Source organism: Neomonachus schauinslandi, chromosome 6 (assembly GCF_002201575.2).
Source record: "Neomonachus schauinslandi chromosome 6, ASM220157v2, whole genome shotgun sequence".
Lineage (NCBI taxonomy): Eukaryota > Metazoa > Chordata > Mammalia > Carnivora > Phocidae > Neomonachus > Neomonachus schauinslandi.
This window is the reverse complement of record NC_058408.1, coordinates 11736252-11751162: the sequence shown is the minus strand read 5'-3', so window position 1 is coordinate 11751162 and position 14911 is coordinate 11736252. Positions and strand designations below refer to the sequence as shown.

General features: G+C 38.8%; 1 protein-coding gene across 1 annotated transcript in view; it reads right to left on the bottom strand.

Moving 5' to 3' along the window:
* The window catches only part of RAB3GAP2 (RAB3 GTPase activating non-catalytic protein subunit 2), a 99226-nt gene that overhangs the window by 75088 nt on the left and 9227 nt on the right, over positions 1-14911 (bottom strand). The window contains exon 2 of the mRNA XM_044915896.1: positions 6710-6771. Coding sequence (XP_044771831.1) covers positions 6710-6771 — 62 coding nt within the window. The remainder of the gene's footprint in view (positions 1-6709; positions 6772-14911) is intronic.

Sequence of the window (14911 nt, the reverse complement as noted above, 5' to 3'; positions counted from 1 at the left end):
AAATCATCTCTCCAATTGAGAATCACTAGGCAAGACCCAGCCCGTATTAATGTTAACAGGAAGGTCATTGGCAAAAGGAGTATTTTAAGATTTTATTTATTTGAGAGAGAGTGAGAGCAGGGGGAGGAGCAGAGGGAGACGGATAAGTAGGCTCTGTATTCAGCACAGAGCCCGACCCAAGGCTCGACCTCAGGACCCTGAGATCATGACCTGAGCTGAAACCAAGTCAGATGCTTAACTGACTGAGCCACCCAGTTGCCCCACAAAAGTAGTATTTCTAACAGTCAAATGCCAAAGTCTCAATGAGAACCCATCTCAGTAAGAAGAACCTCTGTAGCCACTTCCCTCTTTGTACAAGAACTTAAACCTAAAACATAACTTTAGTATAACCTGAGTGCTCTCCTCTGCCTCTGGCCAATCTGGTGCTTATGTCTCTTGTGCGGTAGATGACACTAAAATAAGGCAAAATGTTTTCCAGAATTATCCCAGATTATTAATGTTCTAAGAATCTCTTATCAGGTCATGCTATATCCTATTTCTCAGTCTGTAAACAAACATTTCTCTGGGGCCCTCTATCTGGCCAGCATGCTTTCCTTGTTAATCTGCTAAATCAAACTGCCTCAGTAAACTGTACTATATCACTTTCTGCAAACAGATGGAACACATTCTAACGTGTCTCTTGAAAGGAAATTTTCCACACTTTCTACCTTCACTAAGGGCCTTAACCCAGAACCTTCTGTGCTTCCTGTTCCAGAAACCACTGCCAAGGAAATCCTTGACTCTATACTTCCTACCCTTTGGACTCAATACACCAATGAAGAAAAGCTCATTAATCTGCCTTACAACTAAAATTAAACCTTGTCAAGCTTCTTCCTTAACTGCCTCGATTTCCATTATAGCATGAGGGTAGGCAAAATATCCCCCTGTAACCACTTCTTTCCCAAAGCAAACAAATTATAATCCCAACTAAAAGCCCTTGTAACACTGTAAAAAACACAACAAAGCTATTCACTATTTATTATAGGACCATTAATTGGTAGATGTGCTAGTACAACCATCTTCTTTTCCAATTTCTCCAAGCAAGACACTATCTCTCACGATGTCCACTTAAAATTAAGTTAGTACAGAAGAAGATCTTTTTGCCTTTTTTTTTTTTTTTCCCCCATCTTGAAGTCTGTTTGCCCTTTTAATTCTTTAGTGTATTTACTCATGGGCAAGTAGGAATTCCTTAACCTTATTCTTCACACTTGCACACATAAGAGTTATGCCTGACATGGATCCATTATTTGGGGCATTTTTACAGACTCAATGGTATCCTCTCAAAATTCATGTGTTGAAGCCCTTGTCCCCAGTGTGACTGTTATTGGGAGGTAAGAAGGTAACTAGGTTCAATGAGGTCTTGCACACATAAGAGTTATGCCTGACATGGATCCATTATTTGGGGCATTTTTACAGACTCAATAGTATCCTCTCAAAATTCATGTGTTGACTGTTATTGGGAGGTAAGAAGGTAAGTAGGTTCAATGAGGTCTGAGGTCATAAGGGCAGAGACTTAATCTGACAGATTGGTTATCCCTGTAAGGGGAAGGGACACCAGGACTCACTGCTCTCTCTCTTTGCACACAGAGGACAGGCCATGTGAGGACATAGTGAGAAGGTGTCCGTCTGCAAGCCAGGAAGAGGGGTTTCACCAAAAACCAACTCTGACAGCACTTTGATCTTGAACGTCTAGCTTTCAGAACTGTGAGACGATGCATTTCCGTTAAGCCACCCAGTCTGCGATACTCTGTTATGGCAGCCGAGTGGACTCATACGGACATGAACTATCTACAGGAGAAAGACATTTGTCCTCTTCTCTAACTGAAGCCATCCTTAAAGTTCCTAAGCCTACCCATGTCACGGATGTACACTGTCTTGGCCGTGGCGGCTCCCACTGATAAAGGATATTAGAACATGCTTTCTTTACTGAGCACTTATTACAGTGGACATCTCAGAATCACAGAAAGCTAAAGAGGCTTCTCCTTTCTTAAAAAAAAGCCTTGTCCATACTGGTACTAAATCTTTCTGATTATAAAAGCCCTCCACACTCTCTTCTGCCATAAAAATGAGAAACTACTCTCAAAGAGCTATAGGCTTGTGGAGATAAAAGCACCCTGAAGTTTTCAGCGTTTTCTGCTGGATGCGACAGCGCCGCTTGGCCTCCAGGTCAGCGTCCAGGGCAGTAGCTGCTGCTGTTCTCTACTCTGAGCCGCCCCGCCTGTGGTTCACCTACACACCACCGCGGCCCCCCGAACACCAAAACACACCAGCTCTCTAATGTCAGGCTGCTCTCCTCTGCTGGTCAGAACCACAGCCCAACGGTGGAGAACCCTATCACTGTTTTCACAGTTACAGCACCCCGACACAGCCATAAATTGATTTCGAGACCTTTCTCTTGTTCCAATACTGGCCTCATCTTTAATGTGGACAAGACCTACCAGTGAGACTCTCAGGGCAGGCAGGTGTTGAGCTTGCGGTCTGTTCCTAACAAGGGACAGTGGAAAGTTACCTCTCCATCCTGATGAGGTGGCTATATCTCTTACCTTAACTAGAGCGTGCAGTTCATACATCTGCCAAAATTTACTCTGATTCTTGTTATGCCTCTAGAGCTGGCTATGCCTTTGGAGTTGTTCATAATCCTAGACAGCAGTAGAAATAACAGAAGTCTCTTACTTCAGCTGTGTTAACATTCTAATAGCCCTGGTATAAAACATTTTACTCCGCAAAACCTCATACTGATGTTATGTGTGGACAGTTCTAGATGATGCTGCAGTGTAAGGCAGAAGTCATATCCTTTTCCCCTGGCCACACTGCCATTTTTGTTCTCATTCACCAAACAGTCTCCCTTAACAAAGATGCTGTCTTATTTTGAGGACAGGATCCAAATTCAGAGAAGCACTGTTAAATACAGCAAGATCATTTTAACACCCAGGTAACGTCTCAATATCACTGTCCTGCCCCACTTTTGTTGTCATTCAAATACCTTCTCCTTCACCATGTACGTAAAATCATGACAAGGTACAAGGGTTCATAGGAGGATAATAAGAATAGCTAGGAATGACTGGTACACCCAGAATTGTTGTCAACTCTTTCACTTGCCGTCAAATCCTGTGTGAGCACATCAGTTAAGACAAAGAGAACAACAAGCTACCCTCATCCATGAGGACCATTGGTAAACATTCAAATCTCATCCAAATGAAGAAATGGGCTACATGTAAGTTAATGTATTTTGGAATGAGTAGAAGCATATTTCAGCTTTTCACTGACACAGTCAAAAGATGTTATTCCTAGATTTAGGATATTCTTGCCAATAAAGAGAAGATGGCACACTTTAACAGATTTAAAGAAAGTCTGTTAAAACATACACAATCTAACTAGGAATCACTGTCCCCATCGCCCAGAACCAGCTGGAACAGTGGCGCATCAAAATGAAATACTATAAAATAAACTGGCCCATGACTTTAACAAGTATGAGAGGCACAACTAATAAAAAGACCCACTACAGTCTATTCCACAGAGCAGCGAAGGTGAGCTTTCCTGAACAGAAATAGATAATGTGGTTTCTGATCACATTTAGAATTCCAAATTCATAAAGCTTTACCTCAGGCCTATTGCTTCTCTGAACCCAAATTGTAGTTGCAGTAATTTTCTACTGTATTAGGTTGTAATACCATAAGGAAGTGTACGCTTAAGGAAGGCACACTGCTAGATGAGCCGAAAAGCAGGTCTATGACACCCAACAGTCAACGAACCCCCTTAAAATTAGCAGAGAAAACATAGCGGATGTTCGTGAGGAAAACTAGCCTCACATACAACTCCTCAACTACGTCACTCACAAGTAAAAATCCATTCCAAAAAGAACCAACTGTGCACAGCAGACACTTTAAGATGGGGGCCCCTGGGTCTGTAAGCAAGTTCCATAACTCAGCACCTGCACCATCTTATGTATTTTACAATAACTGTCCCAGTGGAACCTCCTCTTTTTTTTTTTTTTTTTTTACAAATGCATGTGTCCACTTTAACATGCAATGTCTGTGAGGTAATTCCTGAAAACCTCACACTTACTCGGGAGCTTGCCATATTATAGTCACTAGCTATAGGATTCTAGAAAATAAATACTAAAAGTAAATGTACCCAACACCACATGCAAAGTAGCTGCTAGTTACACTACCCCTTTCTGAGAAATTCTCAAAGCACAGCCATCTCCCCCTGAGAGGTTAGCTCATATCCAGCCATGCAGAGCCTCCAACCTTCTTGGTTGGAGAGGTACGCCTCCAACGTACCTCTCCTCTCCTTTCCTTCCACTCCCCACTCTTGCCATAGCTAACCAGACTGCTGGTGGTGTCCGGCCAGAGGGCAGCATTGATAGGTAGACTGACATCCCACATAGTGGCCTGGCATGAACACTATGCCCCAACCTCCGCAAATATCCAATACTGGATAGTGATGAACAGACCCCATCAAATCCTCATATGAGCTCTGGGTGTGAAACAAAGAGGAAAAAGAACCCAAGATAAATGAAAGATACAAATAACAGCCACGAAACAGTCTAAATCGTGAGAAAGCAGAAGCCAATCAGCTGTAGTAAAAAACAGAGACAGAGGACCGCTGAGTCTCCATGTTGACACAGCACTTGAGGGGCAAGGAACGAGGTGTTTGTTTGCTAAAGTGATGCCATAACCACGTTCCTTGAGCTGCATTACATCCTATTCAACACATCCCAATTCTCCAGGAGGCCTTCTGCAATGGTTTCCGGTTCCTCATCTCCCCTTGGAGCTTTTCTATAAATCTGTATGACATTAGCATGCTCTGCTTCCTACAACACGATGCTCCTTCACTTCTTCCCCAGACCTATTCTGTTAGTCTTCCCCAACTCAATAAACCACACACCATCCATCCAGCTGCTCAAGCCAAATATCTGGGAGGGTTTAAAAAAAAAAAAACAAAAAAAAAACTTATGGATATTTTCAAACATTGACAAAAATGAAGAGAATGGTACCTATTACCCAGTCTTGGGGAGTATCAATATCTTATTAAGTATGCTTTACCTATTCCACACCATATCCCAGATCAAAGAAGTTAATCCTGATTTTACTTTTCCCTTCAGCCCTCACAACCAACTTATAGGAAAGTCTTACTGTTATTTCTAAAACTTATTCTGAATCCATCAATTTCTCATTTTCACTGATATCACCTTAATGTAAGCCACATCATTTCTCAACTACACTATCACAACAGGCTCCTAACTGGTCTCCCTGCTTCCGCTTTTGCTTCCTACTTCAACTCCAAAAAGCAGCCAAGATGAACTTTAAAAATGAGAAATCAGCTAGGTGTAGTTTCCAATCGCATTTAGAATAAACTCCAATTTCACAAAGCCTTACCTCAGGCCTGCTTACTTCTCTGACCTCATCTCATAGCCTCTCAGTCCTGCAAAGCCACACTGGCCTTCTTTATGTCCTCTGAACTCCAAGCCCAGTCCTGCCATAGGGCCCCTGCATGAGCTGTTGCCCTGGCCTGCAATGCTCTTTGCCAGATCTTCACCACACTGGCTCCCTGCTGTCTTTCAGACCTCAGCTCAAATGTCGCATCCTCGGAAAAGCCTTCCACCCAAGCTATGGTAGTCCCTTGATCACTTGCTACCACATCACCATTTGAATCCTCTATGTAACTTTGATTACCACTATTTGATACTTTTATCTCTCTTTTTGAAAAAATTTCTCTCTCCCCACTTAAGTATAAGCTGCTGGGAACAGGGATGATTAGGAGACCTATCCAATATGTATGTTCATTCTTCTTTTTTCATAAAAAATCCTGATTTCGTTCAGATATCAACTCCTCCCCTATAGTCATGGGCCTCAGGAGAAGCAGACCCTTAAATCCTCCAACTGCAGGGAATGGCAAGGCTGACTGATGAAAAATCTGATATCCCTTGCCAGTGACCAGCTCAGAAATGAGCGTCTGGCGTTATTCCGGCCAAGAGAGATAGGCAAGGTTCTCTAGAGGCTTCTGAAAAAGTTGTTCCCTGCTCCTGTAAGAATCACAGAAAGCCCTAGTCTTTTTCTCCCTCTGGTCATAAATGAAGATACATGGTGGCATACCCCATCTATTAGAAGAACAATCTTTAGGATGAAGTAACACTACCATATATGCAGAGGAGACAGAAGGAAAAAACTTACGTCTTTGATGACATAGTTGAATCTCCTGATCAACCAATCTATGAGTCAATACTACCCTGACTTCCTTCTATATGAGCTAATGAATGTCCTTATTATTCAAGTCAGTTTAGGTTAGATTTTCTGTTACCCATAGGTGAAAATACACACAGGGATTTCAAGTACCTTACTCATGGGCTATACTTGCAGCACCTAGAAAAATGCCTAGAATATGGTGGGCACTTAACAAATATATGTTGAATGAGTTAAGTGGAGGAGTCTAAAATAATAACTAATGAAGGAGAAAGAATCCTAAAGTAGTTATTCTCTGTTTAGCCTGCTTAACTATAAAGTCATTAAATCCTTAAGAAAGGTATCTACTTCAGTACTATTAAGCAAGCACAAAGATGTTCTTGATGAAGATTTTAAAATGTCAACCTAACACTGGAATATGCCACCATCATTACAAACGGAAAATGCCACTTTCAACAAGCATGCACACATTTATAAAAACTTACAGGTTCTTGGGGGTCTGTTTCTTCCCATGCTCCCCAACCATCATCTTCCCAGTTTGATTTACCTATTATTAAAAAAGATGAAAAGTGCTTACATGAAATACAGAGCTTGAAATATTTTACTAAACATTATCTCTAAACATAATAGAACCAACACCTAATACATAAATATTACATAAATATGTATTATATAAATATAATGCTGGTATTAAGGAAGAAAAAAAGGTAAACTATACAACAGCAGGATTTTGCTATATGTAATACTAATTAGGAAACATTTGGCCTGAATTTCCAAATCTATGTAATAGTAAAACTGCAAGTTATTCGGATCTTAAGATATTGGATATCAGGTTCATCCACATTTAAACCAAACCACAAAAGTGAATTTTAAGAATCTTTAAAATGACAAATATTTGTTGCTCAGACATGAGACAAATTAAATATACAGTGACAAAAACACATCTAAAATTCCACACAGAGGTCTTCATGTAACTTATCCTTTCATAAGACAAGGTATCAATGAAAAAAAAAAACCTGAAGTTTGAAACAAAAGATCTACGATTTCTGATATTTTCCAATACTCTGTGATTTCTTACACATAAGAACAGTTTCTCAGATTAAAAGAAGATGTTCAACAAACACTGAAACAAAGAATTAAAAATCTCATAGGTATGGAGATTATGATCCCTTATACTGCTCCTATTAACTTGTTTTTCTATAATTATCTTTGAGTTTCTCTCTCATATCAGAAAAGGAGGAATAAAGCTATCACTTTTTGAGCAACTACTCTGAGACAAATATTAGATATTTTATATATATTACCTCAAACTAAATTTAAAAAACAGATAAAGTTCAAAGAAAATGTGAGAAGAACAGGCCCTTATATAACTATAAATTTAGGCCCCAGAATAAGATTGCCTAGGTTCATATCCTGGAGCTCACACTTACCATCAGGTTACCCTATGTCTGAAAGCTTTACTTATCTCCATAAAAGCATGGAAAACAGAAGTGCTTACATCTAGTAGGGTTGTTACAAGGATTTAAAACAAAGAGCATACTAAAGTCCTCAGTGCCTGATGCACAAGTTCTCAATGCTAATCTCAAGATTTAGCCATTAAAATACAAAATCTAAATAAAATATTGTATTTAAACCAATCAGCTTCAAATTTCTAGGGAAGAATCATTTTAAAAGATGGGACTAAACCTGCTATCTAGGATGCTTACAGTAAGAAGGACACAAATACAACTTCCAATTATATATAATGTTTTAAAAGTTGCTAAAATGAATTACATATAGATGATAAGAAAGTTAACAGTCTGGTATTTGGAGTCATTGCTCAATTAGCTTTGTGATAATATTCTCGTCTTTGGTACTCAAATACCAGGTAACTACTTCCGAACATGCCAACCACATTGCTAGCCATATATTAAGTCCTAAAACATCTGATTAGCACTGCACAACTTACAGAAGATTTCCATATACGTGTCAATTAAATAATTTAACAAATACTCTGTTAAATGCCATGTGCCACGCCCTATAGTAGGAACGGAGAAAAAGTCAAACATATTCCTTGTCCTTAAAGATTCTGTGATCTAACGTAACACATAACTATAGTACGTGGTGAGTACTGTAACAACTACCATAAAAGGGATGAGTGAGAGAGATGACAAAACACAGGGAGAAGTCACCTTAAACTAAGTCTTTAAAAAGCAGTGAGGAACTTTTCAAATATACTTGAAGAAAAGGTCAACATGAGGAAAGGCAAAAAGGGGTAACTCACATATAGGAGTTATCAAGCAACAACTAACATGTATTCAGCATTTCTATGTGTCTAAGTGCTTTATAGACATTAATTCACATAAGCAAGACAAAGATTCTCTATCATCCCCTTACTACAATGAGAAAACCAGATTACTTAGTTTATATAGCTTCACCAAGATCACAGAGGATTAAGTGGCAGAGTGGGGTTTCAAATCAGGGCTTCTGGAGTTCCAAAGCCCATGCTCACAAGTATTCTGCTATACTTCCTTCACCTATGGCTTATGAAGAGGCATAAAAATTAGGAAACATGGGGCTTACAGTTAAGGCCAAAGCGAGATTATTACATATTATTTTAAAATAGAAGCATTCCCTCGATATCAAGATTTGGAAGTTTTTTTCATAACCTGGAAAATTACAGTTTGTTCTTCGGCAATCTAATTCACTTAGGCAATTTCTTTATTCTGCTAATTTTTCCACTACACCAAAAACAACTGCCTTATTGTGGGCTGATGGCAACTAAGCCATCCCATCTACAGAGTTTTAGAAAATGCTGTTTTTCTTGTTCGAGAAAGCAAAGCACCTCAAAAAGCTTATCACTCTAAAATCCGGGATTCGGTTTTAATATTGCTATAAAAAGAATGTATCAAAATACCACAATCTCAGAAAGACCCTGAAGAATTGCAAGCACTTCATGGGGCCAGCTAATGATTCTTCATTCATTCATTCATTCATTCAACAAACACAACATCTTTTGTGTGTTGGCCACTGTGCTAAGTGCTGGAGAAACAAAAGCAAATAAGGGGCGCCTGGGTGGCTCAGTTGGTTAAGCGACTGCCTTCGGCTCAGGTCATGATCCTGGAGTCCCGAGATCGAGTCCCGCATCGGGCTCCCTGCTCAGCAGGGAGTCTGCTTCTCCCTCTGACCCTCCCCCCCCTCATGTGCTCTCTCTCTCCTCTCATCCTCTCTCTCAAATAAATAATAAAATAAAATCTTTAAAAAAAAAAAAAAAAGCAAATAAGCCTTCAAAGAGCGTACTTGGTGCACATAACCTCTGCTGAATGCTGTACAATACTATGAAAAATGTGTTATTTCTCTTCTATATTGGAATAAAAAGTACCTGACTCAATTCACAAATGACTCATACAATCAAACACAAGACACAGCAATTTGGATTTCCTGCCCCTGCAGAGATCCAGGATCTCTTAATGCTGTAATTCAAAACATCCAGGAAGAGAAGTCCTTGAGAAATATTTTCTTTATATATTTGCGTTCAATGGAAAGTTTTTTTTCCATTTCTCAAGGCCCCTGACTGAGAAATTTCTATTAACAAGAGAGAAAGGGGACTTAATCAGGCATCTCCTCCTATCATGGGAATACATTTTCTAAAGTCATCGTACAGAGTTTAAAGAAAGGTGAAACAGAACTATTAGGAATGTTAAAGATGTGTTTGAGGGTTGGTCTGGAATCCTAAGTCTATTTATAATACTATAAGAAAATGCATTCTAGATTCTAGTCAACTTAAAAATGGAAAACATTTATTTTCTTTTATAGATTTTATCTTTTTGAGAGAGAACGAAAGATCACAAGAGAGGGAAAGGGAGAAGCAGACTTGCCGCTGAACAGAGAGCCCGATGGAGGGCTCGATCCCAGGACTCTGGGATTATGACCTGAGCCAAAGGCAGACGCTTAACCTAGTGAGCCACCTAGGCGCCCCAACATTTTTTTTTTTAAGGGAAACATTTGCAAACTGGGCATTACCTTTATGTCTATTTCTACTCTGTGCTGGTAATATAAATTCTGCAGTCTTCTGAGGTCTGTTGAAAATCATTTGATACTATTTTGCAGGCTGCTATTTGACAGCTACTGTCCACTGTTAGAAAGTGTTGGAATCTTACCACTGTACCAAGGTTACTTCTTATGCCTTTAAACTATGCAAGCAGGCCAAGCACATTATTGGGGGGAAAAAAAAAAGAATGGTGTATATTAAAAAATAGCTGATGAATGTCTAATCAAGTTGCCATTCAGGTGAACAATTTTATTCAGGCAGTCTCTCCCTCTGGTAACTTTTCTATGAAGGTTGGTGTTCTTCAGTTGATCCCATTATCAGTGTTTTTTAATTGATCCTTAATCAAGGTTGTGGATAACAAAAGCAACGTATTTAACATATATTTAAAAACTGTACACTGTTTAATGTCAATATGAACCATTAGTTTAAGACCTTAAGATCTATAAATTCTATGTACTCATGACAAAATAACACTAACTTTTTATTATCACTTACTATAAAGAAAAGCTAAAAATAGTTCACCATGATTGTCTTAGAATAAATGGATCAAAATTACCCTGGCCCATAGGAGGTTTTTTGGTAACTCTTTTTGCAACTTGTAACAAAATCACCCATAGGAGATTTTGAATTTTAATACTAAGCTGTGGTATAACTTAAGTGGTAAATCAGTTTAACAAAGTGTATTATAGAATAAGGGCACCAGAACATACAACTCTTCGGGGTGGTTAGGGTCCTGTGTAAAAATTCCAAACACTCCACAGATCACTAAATCATAAAGCCAATGGCACTTACCCAGTTTGCTCACTGAGTTAAGTAGCACTCATTTCAGTCAAAGGCTAGACTAAATTATAAGGTAATTTTAAGTGTTTTCCTCATTTATTAAGTAAGAAGCAAGCACCCAATCTCTGAAAAGCAAATCTTTAACTGTCATCAACTTCCTATGTCTTTCATTTTGCTGAAGTCCAATTCAACAAAATTGATCAAAAAACTAAGAGAATGAGATTCACACTCACTGCCTTAATAAAACCAGAGTTACTGTCTCTTCTGCAGCTTCCTTTCTCTCTAGGTAACCTTAAAAACTCTGCAAGAAATGCAAATAATGGGGGCGCCTGGGTGGCTCAGTCGTTAAGCGTTGCCTTCGTTAAGCATCTGCCTTTGGTTCAGGTCATGATCCCGGGGTCCTGGGATCCAGCCCCGCATCGGGCTCCCTGCTCTGAGGGAACCCTGCTTCTCCCTCTCCCACTCCTCCTGCTTGGGTTCCCTCTCTCGCTGTGTCTCTCTCTGTCAAATAAATAAATAAAATCTTAAAAAAAAAAAAAAGAAATGTAAATAATGAATTAGGGATGACTGAAGTTTCAGGGTTGGCCTCACCCTGCAAATCTGAGGCAGACTGTCCATGGATTACTCTAAGAACACTACCTTCAATGATAAACTTTAATGCCAATCGAATCTGATCCTAAATATCCTTTTTTCCTTTGACTGCCACCACCCTTCTACTCTCTCTCCAGTTAGACTCTTCGATCATTGGTAGGCACTTAGCAGCACTGTCCAATAAAAATATAATGCAAGCCACACATTCAATTTTAAATTTACTAGTAGCCACATTTTATTTTGATTTATTTTTTAAAGATTTTATTTATTTATTTATTTGACAGAGAGAGACAGAGAGGGAACACAAGCAGGCGGAGTGGGAGAGGGAGAAGCAGGCTCCCTGCTGAGCAGAGAGCCCAATGCAGGGCTCGATCCTAGGACCCTGGGATCATGACCTGAGCTGAAGGCAGACGCTTAACGACTGAGCCACCCAGGCGCCCCTAGTAGTCACATTTTAAAAGAAGAAAAAAAACAGGCGAAACTTTAATAGATGTTATTTAATATAATACAGCCAAGATATCATTTCAATATGCAGTCAATGTTAAATTATTCAGGAGATATTTTACTTTTTACCCCCTACTAAGTCTTCAAAATCTGATGTGTATTTTACCCTTAAAGCACATCTATTTGGTCTAGCCTGTCACTGAAGATGACTATTGTGAACTGTCTAGAGGAATTGATAACATAAGCATAAACTGTTGTTCTTATCATGGTCAAGTTCAACATTTTGCCTGAATGAATAAAACCAGTGACTTTATTATTATTATTTTTAAGATTTTATTTGACAGAGAGAGACACAGTGAGAGAGGGAACACAAGCAGGGGGAGTGGGAGAAGGAGAAGCAGGCTTCCAGCCAAGCAGGGAGCCCGATGCAGGGCTCGATGCCAGGACCCTGGGATCATGACCCAAGCCGAAGGCAGACGCTTAACGACTGAGCCACCCAGGTGCCCCTAAAACCAGTGACTTTAACTTCAACATGTAAAATGTAACTACATCTCCTTCTGGAAAGAATTTTTTTCCCTGAAGAGCTCAGATTATACTGGTATAAAAAAAACTATTCAGTCTCTTACTTGATAAATGATATAGTCATTGAAACACAGAGAAAACACATTTTAATTCAGTCATCAAAAATTACAGACGTCTTTTTTAAGGATATTTCCAGTGAATGAATTATTCCACCAACAAAAGCTCAAATAAGAAATTCAATTTCTGTCTTCCATAGCTCTTTTTAATTCCAAAAATATCTTATTGTGATTTGCTTCTGAACAGTCTGTCCTCATAAACTGAGTGTGTTCCTCACATAACAAGAACCTGAAGCTAGAAAGGAAATTGAATCCTGAAGTGGGCAATTAATTTAGCACTATTTGCCTTTTCCAATATGAATATGTCAAGATCAAAAACTAAATGAGAAACTGAAATCATTAAATGTTAGGAAATGAAAAACTTAATCTCCATGGTCTAATAAAAGATCTTATTAGCACAGAAGCACATTCATTTCCACTCTTCTGAGACAAGAAAAAACAGAAAATGTACTTGTTTCTGTAAGGAGCAAAAACCTCTAGAACCTATGACTTGTAAATAATTCAAAAACTTCAACAAATTTTAGCCAGTTCTTCTTGGCCAAGGCAAAGAACCCATCACGTAGCAGTACAAAGGAAAAAATAACTAAAGAATAGAGAAGCTGCAGGGCGCCTGGGTGGCTCAGTCGGTTAAGGGTCTGCCTTCGACTTGGGTCATGATCCCAGGGTTCTGGGATCGAGCCCCGCATCGGGCTTCCTGCTCAGCGGGGAGCCTGCTTCTCCCTCTCCCGCTCCCCCTGCTTGCGCTCTGTCTCTATCAAATAAATAAATAAAATCTTAAAAAAAAAGATATAGATTAAAAAAAGAGAGAAGCTGGTTAATTTCCTATGCTTCAGAATTATTAATCTTTTTCTATTTCTAGGGAAATGGGAAAATAAATTTCGTATTAGCATATTCTTTTCAACACATAAAAATACGTAGCAATCTAAAATGAGGCCATCCCATTTCAGCAAGCAGAGTTTCTTTCTTTCAAACCACCAACACTAAATAATACTAGATCTTTAAGGGCCCTTTCGGTTCTAGGATTCTAATGACCCCTGTTGTCAAATAAGTGACCTTACTGGAAGGTAAGGGTGTGCCATTACAGTATGTGGGTGAAGGTATGTAAATAATGCTAGCTATTGCTAATTTCTGCATATTTTAAAGAAGCCAATTCAACACTATTATTTAACCCATTCTAATATTCAACTAGTCCCTGTGAGAAAACTTCCTTTATATTTAAATTCTTCCAATACCAGCTTAACTTTGCTATTATCTGCTGCTTTTTAAAAAATACAAATAAAGCCTGACAATAATCTAATCACATGAGAACAACTGTTCACTTATCAGAAAAGCAAAAGTCAAAGGAACTGATAACACAAAATGACAACGAATGTGTGTGTAAATAGGCATTTCTATTCACCATGGATAGGAATGAACCTGACCAATTTTTAGAGTAATCTGGCAACTGTAACCAGCATTTAAAATGTGAATTTCTATTATTCAGCAATTCCAATCCTGGAAATGTACATGTAGAAATACCAATATCCTGGGTGCCTGGGTGGCTCAGTCAGTTAAGCACCTGCCTTCAGCTCCGGTTGTAATCCTGGAGTCCCAGGATGGAGCACCACATCGGGCTCCCTGCTCAGTGGGGAGTCTGCTTGTTCTTTCTCTCTCTCTCTCTCACTCACTCTCTCTCTCAAATAAATAAATTTAAAAAAAAATACCAATATCCTACATAAAAACATGCATAAGGATGCTTACTGGAGCATTTTCTTATAGCAAATACTTCGTAAATAATCTAAATGTTCATTGATAGGGAAATAGTTAAATATAGCCTGGTAGTCTTCATTGGAACACTGTGCAGCCATTAGAAAAAAATGCTATAGAGTTACATATACAAACTCGGAAAGATGTTGACGTTATAATAATTAAGTACAACAAAAAAAAGTTCCAGAATTATATTTCACAAGAATGAGATAATATAAAATTAAAAATAAATACCCAAGCAGCAGGTCTCAGAGCATTCTCACCATAGCAGCACAACAGAACTTTCTTTGATGATGGAAGTGTTCTAGATCTGTGCTATCCAGTAAGGTATCCACTAGGCATATGTAGTCAATGAGCACTTGAAAAGTAACTAGTATGACTAAGCAACTGAATTTTTACTTTTATTTTCTATTAAAACTTAAATTTAAATTACCACATATGACTAGTGGCTACCATAC